The 20,869-nt window shown below is 52.1% G+C and overlaps 1 protein-coding gene across 1 annotated transcript; it reads left to right on the top strand.

Moving 5' to 3' along the window:
• The first annotated feature begins 216 nt into the window (after positions 1-216).
• On the top strand, positions 217-1,094 carry MIF (macrophage migration inhibitory factor). Its single transcript, XM_047697812.1, has 3 exons — positions 217-452; positions 622-794; positions 904-1,094. The coding sequence occupies exons 1-3, from the start codon at positions 345-347 to the stop codon at positions 968-970; spliced, it is 348 nt and encodes a 115-aa protein (XP_047553768.1). The 5' UTR covers positions 217-344; the 3' UTR covers positions 971-1,094.
• The last annotated feature ends 19,775 nt before the right edge of the window (positions 1,095-20,869 follow it).

The following is a 20,869-nucleotide window of genomic DNA, read 5'->3' on the forward strand; positions in this document are numbered from 1 at the left end:
GAAAGGCAGATTTCTGGCCACCACGGGGAGAACCGCTTCCACAAGATGCGTGGGCCCGGGACGCCAAAGCCCTAAGTCGCGCCAAAGTCCGCCCGTGATGACGTCACCAGTCGGAAGAGAGCTGCGGCGGCGCAGGCCTGCGGTGATGTCACCAGTCGGGGAGACGCGCCGCCGCACGAAGGCGGGGCTTCCGCCGGCGGTATCGTCACAGGAGGCGGGGCCGCGACCGCCCTAATTTGGCGGGGGGGCATCGTGCCGCGGTCACGTAGCTCAGGTTCCCGGGCTGCAGCGGGAGGCGCGTCGGTTAGTTCCCGTGCACCGGTCCCCGCCGTTTTTCCGCCAGCATGCCGATGTTCGTAGTGAACACCAACGTCCCCCGCGCCTCCGTGCCGGACGGACTCCTTTCCGAGCTCACTCAGCAGCTGGCGCAGGCAACTGGCAAGCCGGCCCAGGTTTGCCGGGAGGGAACAGGGACAGGAGGTGCTCGCGGGACGAGGTGGTCCCGGGCCGGGGGATGGGGAGGTGGGGGCGGGGGAAGCGACTCCGGGTTGAGGCGAGGCTCTGGACGCGGATGGGGTGGGGGGTAGGGTTGCCGCCTGATCGCTCCCTGTCTCCCCACAGTACATCGCGGTGCACGTGGTCCCAGACCAGCTCATGGCCTTCGGCGGCTCCAGTGAGCCGTGTGCGCTCTGCAGTTTGCACAGCATCGGCAAGATCGGAGGCCCGCAGAACCGCTCCTACAGCAAGCTGCTGTGCGGCCTACTGGCCGACCGCCTGCGAGTCAGCCCGGATAGGTGCGTGGGGCGGCGGGGGGCACGACGGTGGGGTGAGGGGGAGGCGCGCGCTTGGGGCGGGGCGGGGTGGGGGCGCAGCCCGTTGAGCCTGGCATCTACGCCCCCGCAGGATCTACATCAACTACTACGACATGAACGCGGCCAACGTGGGCTGGAACGGCTCCACCTTCGCCTGAGCGCCACACCTGCTCAACCCGCCCGCACCAGGCCCTGCCACCCGCAGTATTGTGCCCACTTTGCCCCCAACCCCCACAGCGACCCCCACTTCCAAGTCCGGACAAATAAACGGTTTGGAAGTTGCATCTGCCTCTCGGGCTTCCTTGGTTTTTGGACAAGTGAGTGCAGGGCTGGGAGGGTTGCCCCCCTGGGAATCTACTCTTAGGGTCTTTTCTCCTAGCTCTAACCCCCTTTGCCCCATCAGCGGCTCCAGCCTTGATTGGCATCCTGCCTCGGGCCACAGACTCAGGAATCAGAATCAAATCGGAGCCGCCCACTCATCTTGCGGCTGTGCCCTCCCAGGGCAGGTTCCTGACTCTGCCCTTGGCGGGAACCCAGGCTTGAATCCGTTCCCGCCCACAGGGGCAGGGCCACCACTTGGGCTCCGACTGCCAGGAGAAGAGTGGGAGAGATGGGGATCAACAGCTGATTGGCCTGCAGGGGTTTGAAGAGCCAGCCACATCTGGACCTTTTCTCCTAGCCCCACCTTCCATCTTCCAGACGGGCAAAGGGTACCCTGGGAGAGAAGGCCCTCTCCGGGTGGCACAGGGTCAAACTTTGCTAGGCTGGTGCCCTAGTTTTTTGACCTAGAAAGTCCCGTTCTGGAACTTTGGGACAGTTTTCCGGTGGGGGCGGGGAGGTGCCCAGGAGGCAGAGTCCTTGGTTATCTTGCTCTCTCTGCCCCCAAATCTGTGCCTGGGTTCTGCTGTCCTCTGGCACATAGATCCCAGAGACAACACCCGGTCTGTAGTTGTGCCATTCATGTTTTACGGAACCATGGCTCTGGAAAGCCTTCAGGTGTTAGTCAACCCTGCTAGATACTAAAGGTCCTGGCCCTGGGGGACACTGTCCACAACAAAATCAGTATCGAGGCCCAAAGTGACTGGAGTCTTAACTGGTCCAAAGCCCCTCCAGCCAAGGCCAGGGGCTCCCTTGTGGGGGTGAGGATAGGACAGTAGGCAACTCTGTCCCCACACTTGGGGCTTCAGCTGCCATGCTGCTTCCTAGAGCAGGTGCCTTTAGGCTAGAATCCCTTAGTAACCTACAGTGTGTGAGGCCTCGTGTGCCCTGGCAGCAACTCCTTCCAAGTGAGACCCAGCCACTAGCACTAGGAGTTCATGCACCTGGAGTTGGCCCTAGGACCAGCTCAGCCCTTCTGTACTGCCTGGCCCGTGGGAACAGTCAAGTTCATTTCCCCTGCTTGTACAGGGAGAGGGCTCCTCTGGCCACATGAGCCCCATTCCTGGGGGCTCGGGAGACGTGGGGGCCTCACTTCTGGACTCCTGCTGACTATGCCTTTGGGACCCCTTGCTCTTTCTTGCCCAGGCTCTATGTAAACCAGCTTAATCTTCGATGGAAGAGATGGGTTTTTGTTTTTTTTTTAAAGATTTTATTTATTTATTTGACAGATCACAAGTAGGCAGGGAAGCAGGCTCCCTGCTGAGCAGGGAGCCAGATGTGGGGCTCAATCCCAGGACCCTGAGATCAGGACCTGAGCCGAAGGCAGAGGCTTAACCCACTGAGCCACCCAGGCCCCCAAGAGATGGTTTTTTAAAAACGGAATTTAAGTGAATTTACTTTTTTTTTTTTTTTTTTTTTTTTAAAGATTTTATTTATTCATTTGACAGAGAGATCACAAGTAGGCAGAGAGGCAGGCAGAGAGAGAGGAAGAAGCAGGCTTCTGAGCAGAGAGCCCGATGCGGGGCTCGATCCCAGGACCCTGAGATCATGACCTGAGCCGAAGGCAGCGGCTTAACCCACTGAGCCACCCAGGCGCCCCTAAGTGAATTTACTTTTGAAAGCTGAGGGGCTCTGGGGGAAAGGGTTGCTGCCAGGCCAAGCCTCTGGAGGCTGTCACTGCCCTTCTGACATTGGCAGTGAGGAACAGGCCTGCCTTTGAGCCATAGGCAGTGACAAGGGCTGCCTTGTGTGTGTGTACAGAAGCCTGGGACCTGCAGTGGCCGCGGGCTCCTTCCTTGAGATGGTTCCCAGTGGTCTAGGCCCCGCAGCACCCACTATCCCTGGATGAATCACCCCTGTGGCGTCACCATGAACATCACTGTGCCCATCCCAGGCTTGAAGCAGAGGATGAGTCATTCTTGTCCTCTGATTATGGCAACATAATCAAACCTCAGAACAACCCAGGCCCAAGAGCTATGGAGCCCGGTCAGCTGGCAGTTTACACATGAACCCACTCCCACGCCTGCCCTCTTCCTCTCCCATCACGGAATTTTGGGGAGTTTGCCCATCCTTACTTAACCAGCTTACTAGTCAAGATGCCTAAGAACTGCTCTGTTTCTCAGTCTAGGTCCTGCAGCCCCATGTCAACTCAACCCTAGGCAGCAAGGATTTACTCCCAGAAGAACAGTAGTAGTGATATTTGGGGTCACGTTTTAAAAGAGGAAGGAAAGTCAAGGATTCAAGGGAATCTGGAAGGGTGTTTGCCCATCTTTGGGGGTGGGGAGGGCAATCTTCTCTTCCACAAAGATCTCTGAGGGTCTTGCTCCAGCTGCCTCAGTGAAAGGAAGGGCTGGTGAGCCCCACATCTATGTCCATGCAGGGTTTGGAGCATGGGGCAGGGGTGGGGCATGGGGATGGCAGCATGGTTCCAGCTAAAGCCAGAACCTGGCTTGTGAGCTGGGGCCTCTCATGGATCCAAGCACCTGCTGCTCCCACCCCAGCCCTGGCCTTTGTCACAACCCCTCAAGCTCCCTTGTGTTCCCAGTTCCCAACACAGAATCTCCATCCTCTGCTTCTGGCTCTGTGCCAACCTGCCATTTGTGTCTCCCTCTTAAATCCTGAACTATACCTGGTCAGGAGTGTGCAGGGTCATGGGTCTCTGCGAGTATGGGACCCAACTCCCCCCTTTAACAGGCCAGTGCTGGCCTGGCCACCTCCCAGGACTCACCCACACATTACCCCCTAGTACCCCCAGTTGGGTTCACCTTATGGTATCTCATGAGCAGTGGGGGTCTCCTGGGGCAGAAGGGGCATACGAGACAGGCTGAAGCCAACAGCCAGGAGAGCTGAGGACAGCCTGCTAGCCGCCGCCCCCCCCACCTCCCCAAGAAACGGGAGTGTCAGGCTCTCAGGTCAGCTGGGACGTCAAGGAAGTGGCTCCTTGGAATCCATGGAAAAGGTGGGGCATCTGTGAGTCAGGAACCCCACTGTTGCCTCTGCCCACCATGCTCCCAAGTCCCCTGGAACCAGTAATTGCCCTTACGCCAATGAAGGCTACTGCTGCATCCCATTTAAGCCATATCCCGTTCCCCAACCCAGTCATGCCCTGGTCAGCCCAGTTTATTACAAAGTGTGGGCTCCAGTCCCATTGAGCAGCCTGTCCCTTCCTTAAAGCCCAGTGGCTGCCCCAGGGCATCCTTGAAAAAAGTTGCAGAAACTCATTTCCAAAAAATACCTCAAAGTGAGGTACAGAACAACTCCGGACGGGAAGGGGAGCACAGACGGCCTCCTGCTCTCTCTCATCGCTCCAGTGGTACCATGTTCTCTGCCAGTGAAAACCCGACTGGAGAGAAGGCTGGCCCTGACAGCCTCCTACCTCACCTTGCGGGGGGCTGTTCCTTCTGCATGGAATGCCTGCCTCCTTTCTACCCACTCAGAGCCCCACACCATGCCTTTCTGGAAGGAAGCCCTCCCTGAGGCCAGTGCAGGACGACACCAAGGGCCCTCTGCTTCGGCCTATGCCTTGTGAGCTGGGGTTTCCCTTCCTGTATCCCCCAGCAGCCTATGTGCATTGGAAGGCGCCTGCTCCCAGCTCTGACTTTTTGGGCCCCACTCCACCCCCCGAATGCCTTCATTGCAGAAACCCCACTGCTCCCTCCCCCAGCCTCAGCTGAGACCCTGCCTCAGGCCCACCTCCCCTCCACCCTCCACCACTTCTGGGAGCCTGATCCCCGGGAGGTGGTTAGACTTGAGGGCGTGCCTGACCTCCTTGACTCCGGGAGTCACTTTCCCCCTCTGTGAAATGAAGGGATTCACCAGATGTCCTTCCTACATATTCCCTCAACCTTGGAGCATGACCGGAGCAGCTCACAGCCCGTGACCTTGGACATAATGCAGGTGGCCAAGGGAGGGGAAGGGGCAAGCAGGTGCCCTATGCCCGTACTTGGGTCTTAATACAATCGTGAAGCCCCTTCCTTGGGTGGGCGGAGAAAAGACCAGGGGTGATATGGGCAGGTATCTTCAAAGTAGGCTCCCATCCAGAGCCTGGAAGTGAAGGAGGGGGGAAGCTGAAAAGGGGAAGCACATGGCCTTGGCAGGAATGCAGCTGAAAAGTTCACTATGGACCCCAGCCCACACCGAGGGGCCCACCAACCACAAAAGCTGGTGGGTCAGATCATGGGGCTACCCCACTGCCTCTAAAGCAGTAGGTAGAAATAGTGCAGTCTTTCCAGGGTGGGAGTGGAGGGTCAGCTGACACCCCACCCCCCAGAGATTAGGAAGTTTCCAAAGTTTCTGGACTACTATCTTCCTTGACTTCTTGCCCCCACTGGGCAACTAAGTGTTGGACCCCAAAACCATGTTTCTGTAAAGGTTTCCTCTGGCCGGCCCAGCTCCCTTCCCAGCTGAGCAGGGCCAAACCAGGCCCCAACCCTCCAGGCCTCCCAAGAATTCCAGAACTAGAGGGAAGGGGGGTGGGTGCAGCACAGTGCAGACCCACCAGCCATTTGCCCAGATTTCCCCTCCTTGTTAAGTAAGCCCACCTCTCTTCTGTGTTTGAAGTGCACATAAAAGAGACCAAAAGTTGTAAGTTTTCAGAAATTGGCTCTGTCCCCTCACTCCTGGAACCTCGGTCTCCATCTCGGAACAATGGGGTCTGGCCTCAATATTCCCATAGGTCTAACACCGAAGACATCCAGACGGGGCCCCCAATCCAAAAGCTACAAGTGAGAAGTCTTAGCCCCCTCGTCTCCCTATGACTGCATCTCCCCCGCTCCCCCAGTGACCTGGTTTCCTGTGTACCTAATTTTATTCTCATTTTCATCAGTGATAATCTTTACAGTGACTCAAATTCAAAGCATTCCGAGGATCCCCAGAGAGAAGTTTCCCTCCCACGCCCTCCCTCCACAGGATTACCCTCTCAGATCCCCCCATATTTATGCATATTGGAAGCAAATATGTATAGCATATTCTAGGCTAATTGTGCATTTTCCTTTTTTTTTTTTTTTTTTTCCACCTGGAAGTTTATCTTTGTACCTGAAGAATCTCCAGTATTCCCGTTAGGACCAACCACAATTCCTTTTAACTAGTCTCTGTCCTGAATGGTTAGGCTGTTTCTAGCCTTCCATTCTTAGCTCTGACATACTGAGTTAAACACATGTAAGTGTATCTGTAGAATAGGCACCTGGAGGTAGAATCATTTGGTCAAGGGCGATGCTGTTCTAATATGACCCGATGTCCCCCTTAGAGGTGGGGCTTATCGTCACCATCAGCTGGGTAAGGGAGGCCCTCCCAGTTCCAGTTTTGACTTTTGGCCACCTGATGGGAAAAATGCTTTTCTCTCCCAACCAAATGGTTTTAATTTGCTTCTTACTATGAGGCTGAGCATCTTTTCACAGGGTCAGGTGTATACTATAGGAGCGAGTGGAAACGCAGACAGGGATGTGATGACAGTTAATTGTCCATAATCCATTTATCCCAAGGAGCACTTATACATCTGCCACATATTTAGGTGTTTGCTACTTGTGGTTTTTTCATGATTTTTTAAGCAGACTAACTAGGAACTAAGTCAAATCCTTCAGCCCATTTTCCCACTGGATTGGGTTTTCTTGTTTGTCTTAAAACTCTTTATTTCTTAGAGATATTAGCCCATTGCCATGAGTTGCACATATTTTTTCCAGGTTGTCACCTGGAGTTTTGACTGTGAGTCGATGCAGGAGATACATTTCTTTCAGCCTAGTCTTGGGATTTATGTCATTCCTCAGTTTTTCCTACTCCATGATTATCAAACTGTTTGCCCTGGTTTCTTTCAAGACATCATGTAAACTTGTTTTCACATTGACATTTTTGCTTCTGGAATTTCCCGTGTCACGTCTGAGGTATGGCTCCATCTATTTTTAAATCTTTTTTCTTTTTCTTTCTTTTTTTTTTTTTAAGTAGGCTTCATGCCCAAGGTGGGGCTTGAACTCACTACCCTCAGATGGAGAGTCACATTCTCTGCCGACTTAGCCACCCAAGTGCTCCTGATCCATTTTGATTATAGACACCACCTGTCTGTCCCCTCACCATCTGCAGAATTATTCAACTTACTCCACTGATGAAATGCCACTTCTATTCTAAATGAAATCTGCTTTGGACTTGGGTACAAAAGCTCTTGATTCTGTTTCCCTGATGGGTCCCCTATGGATTTCATTTGTAACAGACAGAGATTGTTTGCAGACTGCCTGGCACCTGGGGGTAGCCTGCGAACAAGCGGGAAACTTGTCCTGACCCTCCCTGGGCCTTCCCTCCTCCAATTCCTCCCTAGTGCCCTCAGTTTCCCCCACAGCCGGTCTTCCCACTTGCCAAGTGTCCACCCTTCTGGTCTTGCCATCTTGGAGGGACTTTGCCCATTGTGTCCATTAGACAGCCTGGAAGAGCGCAAGGACCTCAGATGTCCAGAGGATCATGTGGACAAAGTGTTCTCACAACACATGGATGCTGTCAGCAATAAACAAAAAAGCTGCAACAAATTCCTAAGTTTTCAACTTGGCTTATGAATTAGGAACTCTGGTTGGTGCCGGATCCCTCCTCCCTTAACTCCAGCTATGGAGGCAATGCCCATCTGCAATGATCATTTTAACTGTTATTTTATCATGAGATTCCCAAAGATGGTATGAATTTTAAGGTGTCCTAGACCTTCTCGAAGATAGGGGAAAAAGCAATGTGACGTCAGGACCTCTACACAGAAGCAAATCAGGTGGAACTCTGTCAGAACCTTCCAGATTTTCTCCAGGATAACACTTGACTTCAGGTTGTGAGTGTCCTCTTTTGCTCTCTTGATAATACAGATAATATTCTTCGTTTATAAAATGAGGCCATTTCCATCTTCTTCAGAGAGAAGTGAAAAGACCCTTTGGGTTGAATTCCTTTCGACTCTTTTTTTTTTTTTAAAGATTTTATTTATTTATTTGACAGAGAGAAATCACAAGCAAGCAGAGAGGCAGGCAGAGAGAGAGGAGGAAGCAGGCTCCCTGCTGAGCAGAAAGCCCGACGCAGGGCTCGAACCCAGGACCTGGGATCATGACCTGAGCCGAAGGCAGCGGCTTAACCCACTGAGCCACCCAGGCGCCCCTCGACTCTTTTTTTTAAATTCTGGTGAATACCCAGGCTTGAACCCCAACATTGGGTTAAGAGGAAAAGGGAACCAGAGGCCAGACCCCAACCAGGGAGCACAAAGCTTTGGAGAAGAATGTAATAGAATCCACCAGCCAGAAGGTGGGGCTGATGCGACTCGAGTGACATTGCTCCTCGGAGTCCTTAAGAGGAAGCAGCCAGGGGCACTTGGGTGGCTCAGTGGGTTAAAGCCTCTGCCTTCATCCTGGGGTCCTGGGGTCCTGGGATCAAGCCCCATATTGGGCTCTCTGCTCAACAGGGAGCTTGCTTCCCCCCCTCCTCTGCCTGCCTCTCTGCCTACTTGTGATCTCTGTCTGTCAAATAAATAAATACAATCTTAAAAAAAAAAAAAAAAAAAAAAAAGAGGAAGCAGCCGGATCAGAGGTGGAGGAAGCTTCCAAAACCTCAACCCGCGGGGCACCTGGGTGGCTCAGTGGGTTAAAGCCTCTGCCTTCGGCTCAGGTCATGATCTCAGGGTCCTGGGATTGAGCCCCACATCGGGTTCTCTACTCAGTGGGGAGCCTGGTTCCTCTTCTCTCTCTCTCTCTGCCTGCCTCCTGCTTACTTGTGATCTCTGTCAAATAAATAAATAAATAAATAAATAAAACCCCTCAACCCTCTCCATTCAGACTGTAACTTAGAACCCCTAGCCCTCTTGGACAACACACAAACAGAGGACAGCACACAAATAGGGCCATAATACTTTTTGACAAGAGGTGAATGGCTCTGAGCCTTTGAACCCCACCCATCCACAGGGCTCCTCCTGTAAGAGGAAAGTATGAATGAGAGTTGAGAGTTGTGTACTAAGAAAGGTTCTGGAAAGGAGCCGTTTCCAGAAATAAATCCTTCAGGGATGGGGTGATTCCTTAGTGAGTTGCCACCAGTCAAAATAGAACATAGCTACGAGGTAGAGAAAAGAGTTCAGTCATTACGATTTCAAAGTGTATTGCGATTTCAAAGTGTAGAGAAGGATCACGTGGGTATTGACTGAAGGATGCCAGTGATCGTGAGTGGATTTAAAAAAAAAAGTCAAAGAAGAACACGAAGGGTGTGAATTTATACAAGTTTAACATCTGAGCCATGTGGAGTCACTATAATAATATATTTGCCAGACAAGCAAGACAAGGGATATTTAGAATACATGCATTGAATATTGATAGAGAAAATGACATTTTTCAGAGTAAGATACGACTTTACAGATATCATATAAAATAGGACTTCATACAAAGAAGAGAAGATGGGTTGGGGTAGGGTAAAGAAAACACGAGAACAAATAGCTAATAAGTTGCCCTGTACCTAGGAATAAACCCGAGGTGTATAGATTTCTAGAAAACAGACACACTGGGCTGGGGCGGGGGGGTTGTCACCGAAGGACTAAAAAAATGGAGAGACCATTTATTGGAACGATGTGACTTCTTCCCAGTCTGGTTTTTGACTCAAGACAGCCAACGTGGTAGGTGGTTAGTCGTATCTTGCGGTGGCCTTCATCGCAGGTGAAATTCCACATTTCAGTGGAATTTGAGAACCCAATTCTACCTTTGACGTGTGAATCCAGAGGACCGATAGGAGCCAAAATCTTTTCTTGAAGAAGACAAGGTGGGAGGACTTGCTTTCCCCATGACAAGGTTTGTTATGGCGTCCCGTAATCAAGGCAAAGTGAAATCAGCATGGGGGCAGACAACAGACCGATGGAAAGAAGAGAGGTCCCAGAAGTAGGGCTCTCCACACACAGAGCTGATATACGACTGAGGACACACTGGAATCTACATGAAGGGAAGCACTGTTCAATTACAGGTGCTTGGCAGCTGACTGCCAAACCACGTGCGCAGAAAGATCAAACTGGATTCCTAGTTCACATCCACACACAAATCAGTTCCCCATGAAATAAAAGCTATAAAGAAAAAAGCACAACGACCTTAAAGTAAGATGATGTAAGAGAACATCATCTTACTGATTCCTAAAAGGAGATACACAAAGCACACATGACTAAGGAAGAAATGGACACATTGGACCTCATATTAGTAAAACACCATGAACAGAAGGAAAAGCTGCACAGCTTTTGCAACTCATGTGATTGACAAAGGGCTCATCTCCAGAACATATTTTTAAAAAACTCCTACAATAGACAACAGACAACCCAATAAAAAATTAGCAAAGGACCTTAGCAGTCCTTTCACAAAGCAGAATATCCAAAAGGTGCTTGACCTCAGTGGAAGACGGGGACCTGCGATGAAGGCCACTGCAAGATACAACTAACCACCCACCACGCTGGCTGTCATTAACATGCCCACAGTCGCACTCCTAGGTATATATACCCAAAGAAACTCATGTCTGGACACAAGATGTCCACCAAGAATAGAATGGATAAATAAACTGTGGTGTATTTCTAAGCTATGGCTACACATGTCACGGTGGATGATCTCGCAAGTGTAGGATATTGAGCAAAAGATGCAAGATACAAGTAATACAAACTCATTTAAAGTGCAAAAATAGGGAACGCCCAACTTCGCAGCTCAGAAGTCGGCGCCTGGCTGGTGCAGCTGTGATGGTGGTCAGGAGACCATTCCCCTCTCACGGTCAGGACAGTGATGTCCCCGGTGAGGAGGGAGGGCAGAGACTGGCAAAGGCGCCCAGGGGTGGTGATGGGGTCCTGTGGCGGTGGTTTTTTTTCCTTGCTGTTCACAAGTGTCTGTTATGTTTGTTAAACTGTTATGCATTTTCTGTGTGTATATTGTACTCCAATCATTAACGCGCACACAGAGAACCAAGGGAAAACCACAGCCAGCATACTGTACAGAGGAGCCGCCCAACAGCTGTATTCCTCTGAGACCTTGTCCCCACTGTGGGCCATGCCAAGGGCTACCCCACCCCCCGCCTTTGCTGCCTTCTTCCTGGCCCACCCCCAGCCTCCCTGGGCTTCCTGCTACTGGGGTTCCTTCTAGTGTTCGGGGTGGGGGGCTCTTCACCCTCATCTCCTCACATTTCCCTGTGAAGTTTTTCCATCCCTGGAGATGGAAACCTTCCAGGACCCCCCTCTGCACACCTGAACTGCCTGGCTTGTCCCTTTTGGGGCCCTCCAGCACATGCCATGACCCCCCCAACCCGCGCAGCTGCAGAGAGGCCCCAAGGTGGGACTTGGAAGAAGGCAGTGTTCTGTTGAGCGCGCCCCCGCCCCCCGCAATCCAACATCTTGTGCACTGGCTCTGAGCCTTGAGTCCACACCGGTGAAGGTGCTGGTGTTGTCCAGTGTGTTCATGGGGGCTTCCTGCGGTCCACAATGGCTTCTGGCCCTCGTTGTTCCCCACAGTGCTCTGGTGCTGGAAGCGGTTGAGAGGTTGGCTTCTAATTCCTGGTGAGAGGCTCTCTCTTCTCCCACAGGAGCGGGGTCTGTGTCGGGGTCTGTGTCAGGGTCTGGCCGTGGCAGGCCTCGGCAGGCGGCCCGGGCAGGGCTTTGGAGGGCAGTCGCAAGCTCACAGCTGTGCTTTTTAATGAGCGAGGCCTCCCCAAGCCTGGGCTGCTGGGGTTTGGTGAGCAGAGGCAGGCCTCCCCGGTGCTGGGGCTTGGGTGTGAGTAGTCTCAGGTCAGTCATGAGCAGCCACTTCCAACTGCATAGTGCAACTGGGAGTCTAAAGGCCTAGATGCACCCACGGAAGGGTTTGTTCACAGACAGACACATTCAAAGGAATCGGGCCCTTCAGAGAATATGCCACTTTCTTTCACTCTGATAGAAAGGCAACTCAGTGAAATCATTGCACACCCCAAAGCTAGCAAGGCCCATGCAAAACCTTGTGCTGGGAGCTGTCTGTCCCAGGGAGTCAGGTTTTCTCGGAAGATCCAGAAGGAACTGGAATGGTTTGAAAAACATGCCACAATCTTACTCTCAGGAGCCGTGGAAAATGAGAGAGACTGGTTGGGGGAGAGGAATGTCCTCAGGGTGTGAGGAATCGGGAGACAGGCAAGTCCTCTGCTGAAAAGGGAGGGCGGAGGTTTGCAGAAGAGGTGAGACCTCCCTCCCCCTCCTCCTGCCACTCCCCTCCCTGGGCACCACCACCCCGCACCCCCTGCCGCCAACACACACCCACCAGGGAGCCAGGTGACCCAGAACACTCTTGAGGGGTTGGCCCGTGCTGCCGGCAGGAACTCTGTTAAGATCTAGAAGCCATCCCATGAGCCCAGCAGCTCTGAAGAGGCCATAGAGGATCTGAGCAAATTCAAGGACAGAAGATCAACATCAAATACTGAGATTTGGCATGTGTTTGGGGGGGGGTGTCTGGGGACGGCTCAGAGCCTTAGGGAGTAGGTTTTAAAACATATGGGGTCAGGGGCGCCTGGGTGGCTCAGTGGGTTGAGCCGCTGCCTTCGGCTCAGGTCATGATCCCAGGTCCTGGGTTCAAGCCCCACATTGGGCTCTCTACTCAGCAGGGAGCCTGCTTCCTCCTCTCTCTCTGCCTGCCTCTCTGCCTACTTGTGATTTCTGTCAAATAAATAAATAAAATCTTTAAAAAAAAAAAACATATGGGGTGGGCTCAAGGAAGGTTCTGCTGAGCCCTACCTCACCTCCCACATTGGGAGGCAGACCCAGGCATCAGAGGCGAGCTGCCAGCAGGGAGGTGGCTGGCTGGCACCCCACTGTGTGGAGCCATGGGATTGTTTCAACAGTGCATACTTGTGACAAACTCGAGATTGTTTTTTTTTTTTCCTGTCATGGAAGTTGCCATGGGAGACCCCAAGAGACAATGTCTGGAGGAATAGGTCAGAAAAAGTAAGAGTTTAGACTGGAGAGCAAAAAGGAAAAGGAGGGAAGGCACTGGAAGGCAACAAAAATGGTTAGCCCTCTGTATGGTGAACCAAAGGGATTTTAAACCAGTGCCAGAGCCTACACAGTGCCATCCTCCAGCCGCCAGCCATAAACAGTGTGAGGAAACACACAGTGGAGACAGATCCTGGCTCCCCGGAAGTTGTGTCGCAGAAACAAATGCCACTCGAGGCTAGAAGCATCCCAAATGGAGGACAGCTAGTGTCCTGAGAACCAACGGGGCAGAGTGGTAACTCCCTGGCCCTCAGTTCTGGAACCTGTTCCACATGGGACATACCCACATGGGCAGGGAGTTCATATTCAGCACTAGACAGAGCCCAAACTTGGAACCTGTGTCATGAGGCAGAGCTCAGCACTGGGCACACAGCAAAGCGTAAATGACAAGGTCTCCTACTGGAAGAAAGAAGATATAAATGAGACCCAATGAAGTGGCACAGATGTCGAGAGAAGGAGGAGGGGGAGGAGGGTGAAAGTTGGTCCCTGCCCACCCAACATGGTGGGCAGGGGTAAAGGTAACTTCCCACTTGGTCCAACTCCCAGGTCATGACGTCTGGGCTATCATTCTTTTTTCATCCACTTTCCATCAGCTGCTGGGACATTTCTACCAAGGTCTTGAGGCAGTGGGAAGAGGTACCTACATGGGATTGATCACTGGATGCTGGGGACAGCCAGCAGCCCACAGCCTGCCCTAGGGATGTGCCTCTGGAGGGCTGGGCTATGAGGGTGTCACCACCTACTTCATACAAGTAACTCAGGGTCTTTTAAAAGCTCAGCACAGGAAAGAGGCTAATTAAAATGCTGGGATGTGGAGAAGAACCCTATTCCCGGAGCCACCCCGCCCTGGCGTGCCTGCTGGGGCAGTGGAGTGGCCCATCATGGAGCCTCAGGCGGTTAAGGGCTTTGGAAAGGGTCTTTGAAAGCCATTTAGGCTCTCTGTGAATTGCTTCCGGCTTTCATCCGTTGCCCTTAAGACTTCAGTTTTTATTTCTTTGAACTTGAAACTAAAAGAGCAAACGAATTTAATTTTTTATTTGAATTTCACCCTAGGAAATTCATAATGAGAGAGGTCCTTTCTATGTTGACTTTTTTACTAGAGTATCTTTGTCATTTCATCTCTTTGCACAACCTCTGAGCCACATTTGGACTTTGAGATTGGACCTAATTTAGGATGGGAAAGAGTAGGGAGAGGACTCTTAGTTTGGGGTCCAGTGTGGCCTTGGCAGTTCACTAATGCTGGGTTCTCACCCCTCCTTAGGCCTAGGAGGGAGAATCTAAACTAAACCCCCAAGTCAGGAGTGGATGGATTGGGTCACGGCCTCTCCATCCCTGGGGGGCCTTTTCACTCCCCACCCAGCCTCACCCCCCCATTCTGCTCAGCAAGCAGCAGCCATATCATGGACCCACGAGTTTGGTCAAAGAAAGTGGACCAGTTCAATTCATCTTCTGGTCCCCTCTTGGGGTCTGGCCTGCTTTACCACGTGGGTGCCAGCAGTGATTGCTCTCTGAACAGCGGTGAAGCAGAGCAAGCCAGCTTGTGAAATGCTCTCTCCATCACCCCAGAACCCCAACAGGTGGCTGGGGAGCAGCTCTCCCACTCAGCCCCAGGTGTCCCCACATTCCATGTGTTGTCTGTCTGGCTTCCTCCTTTATCCTCGATGTTGCAGTTAGTTTGTGCTTTGCTCCCCTGACCTCTGTCAGCCCATCCCCAGAACGGTCCTATACCCATTTTCTTGGCTGGAAATGAATCCCAAACTATCACTGCAGGTAAGCTTTCTTGTTTTCTAAAGGACTCACTCTGTACACACTGGAAGAGGCAGAATAGGTTCGATAGTGGAGGCAGTCTGGGAGAGCAGGAAGGGGATGAGAAGAGTTAGCGCCAGGTATTATCTGGAGGAAACTCAACCAAGGAAACAACCAAGCAGGCCTGCAAGGGCCGAGAGTGCCTTGGAGCCACCTTGCAGCTGGGTCCTAGGACTGTGGCGACATCTGGATCTGTGGGCACAGAAACTGAAATGATGCCTGGTCCAGCCATCGGGCCTCCGTGCCATGGTCTCTGCTGACTGTCCTCCCACATGCACTTTTTTGGGAGGTGCGGGGAGTTCCTCATTCTGGTCTCCTGCCTCCCCTGGTCCCTGTCCCTGTAGACCCTTGCAGAAGCAAGCTGGGCTACTCCAAGCAGCTGGGATCTGGCTAGACCAGAACAGCAACTCCTCAGTCTTCCAGGCTTCTCCAAAGGACTTTGGCTGATCAGGGCTCAGGCCCAGGAGTGCCCACAAACTGAGCTCAGAGTTTCTGACTTTGCTGTCAGTGCTCTCTCTGGGAGTGACCACCTGCACCAGGGTGTGGAAGGCTGTCAAGCAGGGCTAGTCCTCCTAAGGCAGGGTCAGCTTTGAGTAAAGGCTAGGGTGATTTCCCCAAAGAGGCAAGACCCAGGCCTGGGTCCAGGGTCGCTAACTTCTATTTTCCCCGCTTTGGCCAAAAGAATTACAAGAGTATCCTGTGTGAGCAGTCTTTCCCAATTTCCCAAGCAATTTCCCCAGACATTACCTCGTGTTATCCTCACAACAACCCAGTGAGATAGGTCTCAGGAGCTCTACTTTAAAGGGGAAACTGGGGCCCAGAGAGGTCAAGTAGGAGGCTTTCCCCAGGATTACACAGCAAGTTAATGAGCAGGACAGTGTTGGGGAGCAGCAGCAGGGAGAGAGCCCACCCTCCCGCCCCGCAGCTTTGCATCCTCCTCCCACAGCCCTTCCTTCCGAGCCACTGCCTTTTTCTTTTTTCCAGTTCCTTTCTTCTATGCTTTTTCCTCCTGTTTTCCCTCCCCTGCTGAGATGTGTTTTTTATACTTGTGGATGAGTTGTCTACAGCACCATTCAACAGTCCTGTTTCAAGACAGGCGGGGAAGAAGGGAGCTGGCATGGGATTCTGAAAAGACTGAAAGGACTGGGACCCTAACTGGCTTTTCTGGCTCCTACCTTTTGCTCTTTCAGGAAGAGCACCTGTGGTTCAAAGTCAGCTTGACCACCTACTTGTGTGCAAGAGAGAGCAGGGTGGGCTCAGCAAGGAAAACACTGCTCAGAGCTGAGGACTAAAGGACCCTCTTCTTGTCTGGGGGAGGGTTCTTTGAGGTGGGGAGGGGCGGGGGTGGGGGAGAGAAGGTCAAACCCCAGGAACTTCCTGCTGTGTGTGTTTGGCAGGTGACTGGAGTAGGGTGGCTTCTATGTCAACACAAAATTAGCCAAAATGAAGAGTAAAGCAGCCAGCTCTCAGGATTGTTCAAAGGTTTGTGCTAGCTTTCCTTGAACTCTCCAGGGGCTTAACCTTGAGCCATGCACAGATGCAGTTACTTGGAGCAGAGGTGGTAAAGGTCAGGGCCTCTGTTTGCCCGGAAAGGGGCCCCAGCAATACTTTCAGTGGTCACATGTGTTGGGAAAATTTGCAGAAGTTATTTTTCCAGCTTGGCGGAGGGCCACTCACTCTTTCTGCAGCAAATTCTGTCACACATGTCCTGTGGGAAGAGCTGTGAGTTTTTCGAATATGGCTAGGGCAGGAGATGGGAGAGCAAGGTGAAATTGTGTGTGGGGGGAGGATCCTTAATGGATGGGTTGAGCGGGATTATTTATTTATGTGCTTTGAAGTCAATTGTGGATCTACTTAATTACAGCTGTCTTAGCCCATAAATGGCTTCCAGGGACACTTTCTGAGAAAGGAAAGATGGAATTATCTTTCTAGTCACTCTGTAGGAAATATTACAAAATTGCAGTCAGGTAAAGGTAACGGGCTGTCAAAAAGATATGGGAGTAGGGAATATTTTAAAGCTGAAGGTGTGTCTGGCAGTTAATAAAAAGGTCAGGGTATTCTTGACTCTGTGTTTGTATTTGTTTCTAAAATTAGTAATTTCTTTTCTCGAGCTACCTGATTGCTTCACATAAAAAAGAATCGCTTGGCGCGTTGAGTGTGCTGACTGCGAGTTAATCCCACTGAGTGTTTAGCCTCCTGTTCCAACCACCTCTTCACTTATGGCTCAATATCCCCCAGTGCTTATTGAGGAGCTATTCATGAGGCCCCAAACTTTCTGCGCAGCTCTGTTCTCATGCCATTCCATCTTCCGCTATCGAGAACTCACAGCCCACTGAACGTATTTAAAGCTTACCGATTTCCTACAGATCATCAGCCCCAAGTCACACGTGGGGAAACTGAGGCCAAGGCCAATGCTAAGGCTAAAGGAGGTGACAGTATTCAGTGACAGCATGACACGAGGGGTGAGGTCAGGGCAGTTGGTGAGGTCAAGATAGCTGCAGTGCTTTGTCCCAAGGCCATTCCAGTTGGTGACAAAATAAGGGTCTCTAACAGATTCCCAGCCTGGGCTCCTCCCCCACAGCGGGGACCTCCTTCAGGAGCCAGAAATGCCTTGGTTTCTATGCTTTCATTCCCAGGCCATCTTAGCTCTTCATAAGCAGGGAAGCTGAAATGACTTGCCCAAGATCACTCAGCTAGTAAGTGACAGATCCAGGTTTCAAATCCAGGTCTCTGGACTCAGCAGAGCCAGGGAAAGTGAGGGCAAATACACTGGCATCTGATGAAGCTGACTGAGCTGGCCCTCCTGGCAAATGGGGCGGTGAGAACAGCAACAGCAGGCCACAGCCTGAACAGGTCGATTCTAGTCCCTTCTTTCCCCAGTGGCTCCCCAAGCCATGTGGCTGGAACTTTCTGGTACTATATCCTTGCATTTGAGCCACTCTCCCCCTGCCCCCCCCACCCCACACACACCCTTTAAAGGCACTTTCGGTGTCTTACTAGGTCTCTCTAACAGTCTAGGAGGGGGCAGAGCTGTGTTTTATTTACAGATGACAAAAGAGCCTGAGAAAACTTTGGGATTCAATGATCTCCCCAGTGGGATGTTCCCTGGTGTAATCAGAAGTAATGGGACACGAGCACAGGGCCATTCACCTAATATCCTAGCCAATTCCATAGGGAAATGCCCTCCATCATCCTCTCTGAGGGAGGAGGGCTGAGACCCCAGGGCACCCCGGCAAAGGATGAACAAAGCATGAACAAATGACAGGTGGAGGGGGAGGTCAAGCCCAAGAAGTGAGTCCCATGCAAAGTCTCCCTGTTGACAAGAATTGTGCGAGGGGTTTTCTCCTGAGCCCCTAGTCTTGGTCCACTTGGTCCACCACACTCAGAATCCCTGAAATGGGAAGGGGTATTCATGACACAGATTTCTCAGTTTGTCTAGTTCTCACCAGGCTAGGTCCCCACAGTGTTCTCTCCCTCACCTCCCACTGGCATCCCTTCCTTGCACTGCCACTGTCCATCTGACCCTTCCTCTTTTTTACACGGGAAGAGAAGTCTCCCAAAGGTAAAGGTACGTCTCAGGGTGACTCTCTGCTTTAGGCACCAGAAAGAGCTGTGGTCAGACTTCCAGCTACATGTGAAGGCAACCTCTGAGGCCTCTTCCTGTTCCAGAACTAGGCTCTTGATTCAGGTCAAAAGAGCTTTTTAAAAATTCTCCTCTATATGCCCCACCCCCCTTTCCCTGACCATTCACTCTTCTGAAAATTAGTAGGAGTCGTTTATGGTTTGTTCGACGATGGGGTTTATGAGGCTGCGGAATGATGCCACGGACTCATCTTTGTTGGGAGACCTCCCCAGCTCAGTCTCTTCCATCGCCCTCTTTCCCCCTCCAGACTTTCTCATTGAGCCCACCCCTCCTCAAGCCGTCCTGTCCTCCCTTCTCCTTCCTTCTTTCCCGGACCCTGCTCAGTTCTTCCCACTCCACACTCACTCCATCTGAGATTCTGGACTCCAGCTGAAGGCCTGGAGAGGCTACTTTCCCTCCCTAGTGGGCACAGCGGGAGTCTCCTACCCTTGCCTTCTGCCCAGGGTCTGAAACAGTCTGGGGCCCCCACACCCTTCCCTTCCTGCCTCAGAGGCCCCCAGCACTAGGCATGCTCCTGTCTCAGGTGGTTTTCCTGCCCCTTCCCTCCAGCCTCGAGGGCTGCCGGGCAATAACCGAGACACTAGGCGCCCTAAGAAGGCCCTGGGCACAGTGGCAGGTCGGGTCACCTGAGCCTAACGGCCCCTGAGCGCCTGCCCGCCGGTTGCCAGCGGTGCCTGTTGCCAGAGGAACCCGCCCACTACCGGCCACCGGCCACCACCCGCCCCCTCCTCCCAGCCGGCTCCGCGCACCAAGCCCGCAGAGTGGGGAAGGCCGGGTCGCTCCCAGCAGGCGCCGCGCGGGGGCGGGGCCGAAGCGGGAGCAGCGCGATCCGGTAGCCTAGCCGCTGCCGCGTTGTTTGTACTGGCTATGCCAGCCCAGTGCGCAAAGTGGTTGCTAACGTGGCCTACGGCGGGGGCTGGAAGTGAGGCAGGCGTCCAAAGAGGAAGCTTGTCTGGCTTAAATTTTATTTTTATGATGATGTTTTTGTCAGCATCCTTATTTACATTTGTTATAAAGGATAGTGTACAAGGGACGCCTGGGTGACTCAGATTAAGCGTCTGCCTTTAGTTGGGGTCATGATCCTGGGATGCTGGGATCCTGGAATCTAGTCCCTGCATCAGACTCCTTGCTCAGCGGGGAGCTGCCTCTCTCTGCCTGCAACTCTACCTATTTGTGTGCTCCCTAAACAAAACAAAACAAACAAAAAGTACAAATGATGACGGAGCAGAAGGCTGGCTGAGGACAAAGCAAAAGCTGGCACCTTACACCCCCTCTCCCCCAACTCAGTGACGTGTGTGACATACCTCAGGCACTCCTGGCTGCCCTAAAAGAAAAACAAATTGTTAACGTGTAGAGATCACAATTCTGCAAGACTGGAGTTTCCCTGGGTTTACAAATGTCCAGTGATTTACAACAAAGAAGTTATCAATAGCCTAACCTCCAGAGACCAGTAACTCAGTTCCTGAAGCCCTAACATCAACATTGCCCTCCCCTCCATAAAACTGAAGGAGGCTGAGGCAGAAGGAAATGTAAATTAAGTTAAATTTCTTCTAAACCTAAAGCTCATTGACAAGGATGTGTGATAGGAGGAATGTGACATTCCACCAGGAAACTCCCAACTGTTTTCATGTTAGCGCCTCATTAGAGGGAAAAACAGACTTGGCTTGACAATAACCAAGCCTCCAGTATCCTGACAGTCTTCTTTACCGTGACAGCCCTTCTGAACACCCCCTTTGTCCTCACCTACCCAACTCCTGTGTATTTAAGTTCAGGATATCAGGGGCGCCTGAGTGGCTCAGTGGGTTAAGCCGCTGCCTTCGGCTCAGGTCATGATCTCAGGGTCCTGGGATTGAGCCCCGAATCGGGCTCTCTGCTCAGCGGGAAGCCTGCTTCCTCCTCTCTCTCTCTCTCTGCCTGCCTCTCTGCCTGCTTGTGATCTCTGTCTGTCAAATAAATAAATAAAAAATCTTTAAGTTCAGGATATCAGGGCAGCAACTCTTTCTGCCCACGGGTCCTGTCCCCGTGCTTTAATAAACAACCATTTTGTACCAAAGATGTCTCAAGAATTCTTTCTTGGTCATCGGCTCCAGACCTCACCCCACCGAACCTCACGTATATTCTAGAACTTCATCACAAGTACTAGTGAACCACTTATACCCCCAACTTGGGTCAGGTTCCTAGCCCTTATGCCTCAACCTCTACGGAGGAAACCGCACTGCGGAGTCTGGTGATAACAGCCGTGAATGTGTTTATAAGAGGAGCTCAGAT

The sequence above is a fragment of the Lutra lutra genome, chromosome 12 (genome assembly GCF_902655055.1).
Source record: "Lutra lutra chromosome 12, mLutLut1.2, whole genome shotgun sequence".
Taxonomy (NCBI): domain Eukaryota; kingdom Metazoa; phylum Chordata; class Mammalia; order Carnivora; family Mustelidae; genus Lutra; species Lutra lutra.

Coding starts and splice junctions, on each gene's coding strand:
- MIF (XM_047697812.1), top strand. CDS start 345: ATGCCGATGTTCGTAGTGAACACCAACGTCCCCCGCGCCTCCGTGCCG. Junction 453..621: donor CAACTGGCAAGCCGGCCCAG/GTTTGCCGGGAG, acceptor GTCTCCCCACAG/TACATCGCGGTGCACGTGGT. Junction 795..903: donor CTGCGAGTCAGCCCGGATAG/GTGCGTGGGGCG, acceptor ACGCCCCCGCAG/GATCTACATCAACTACTACG.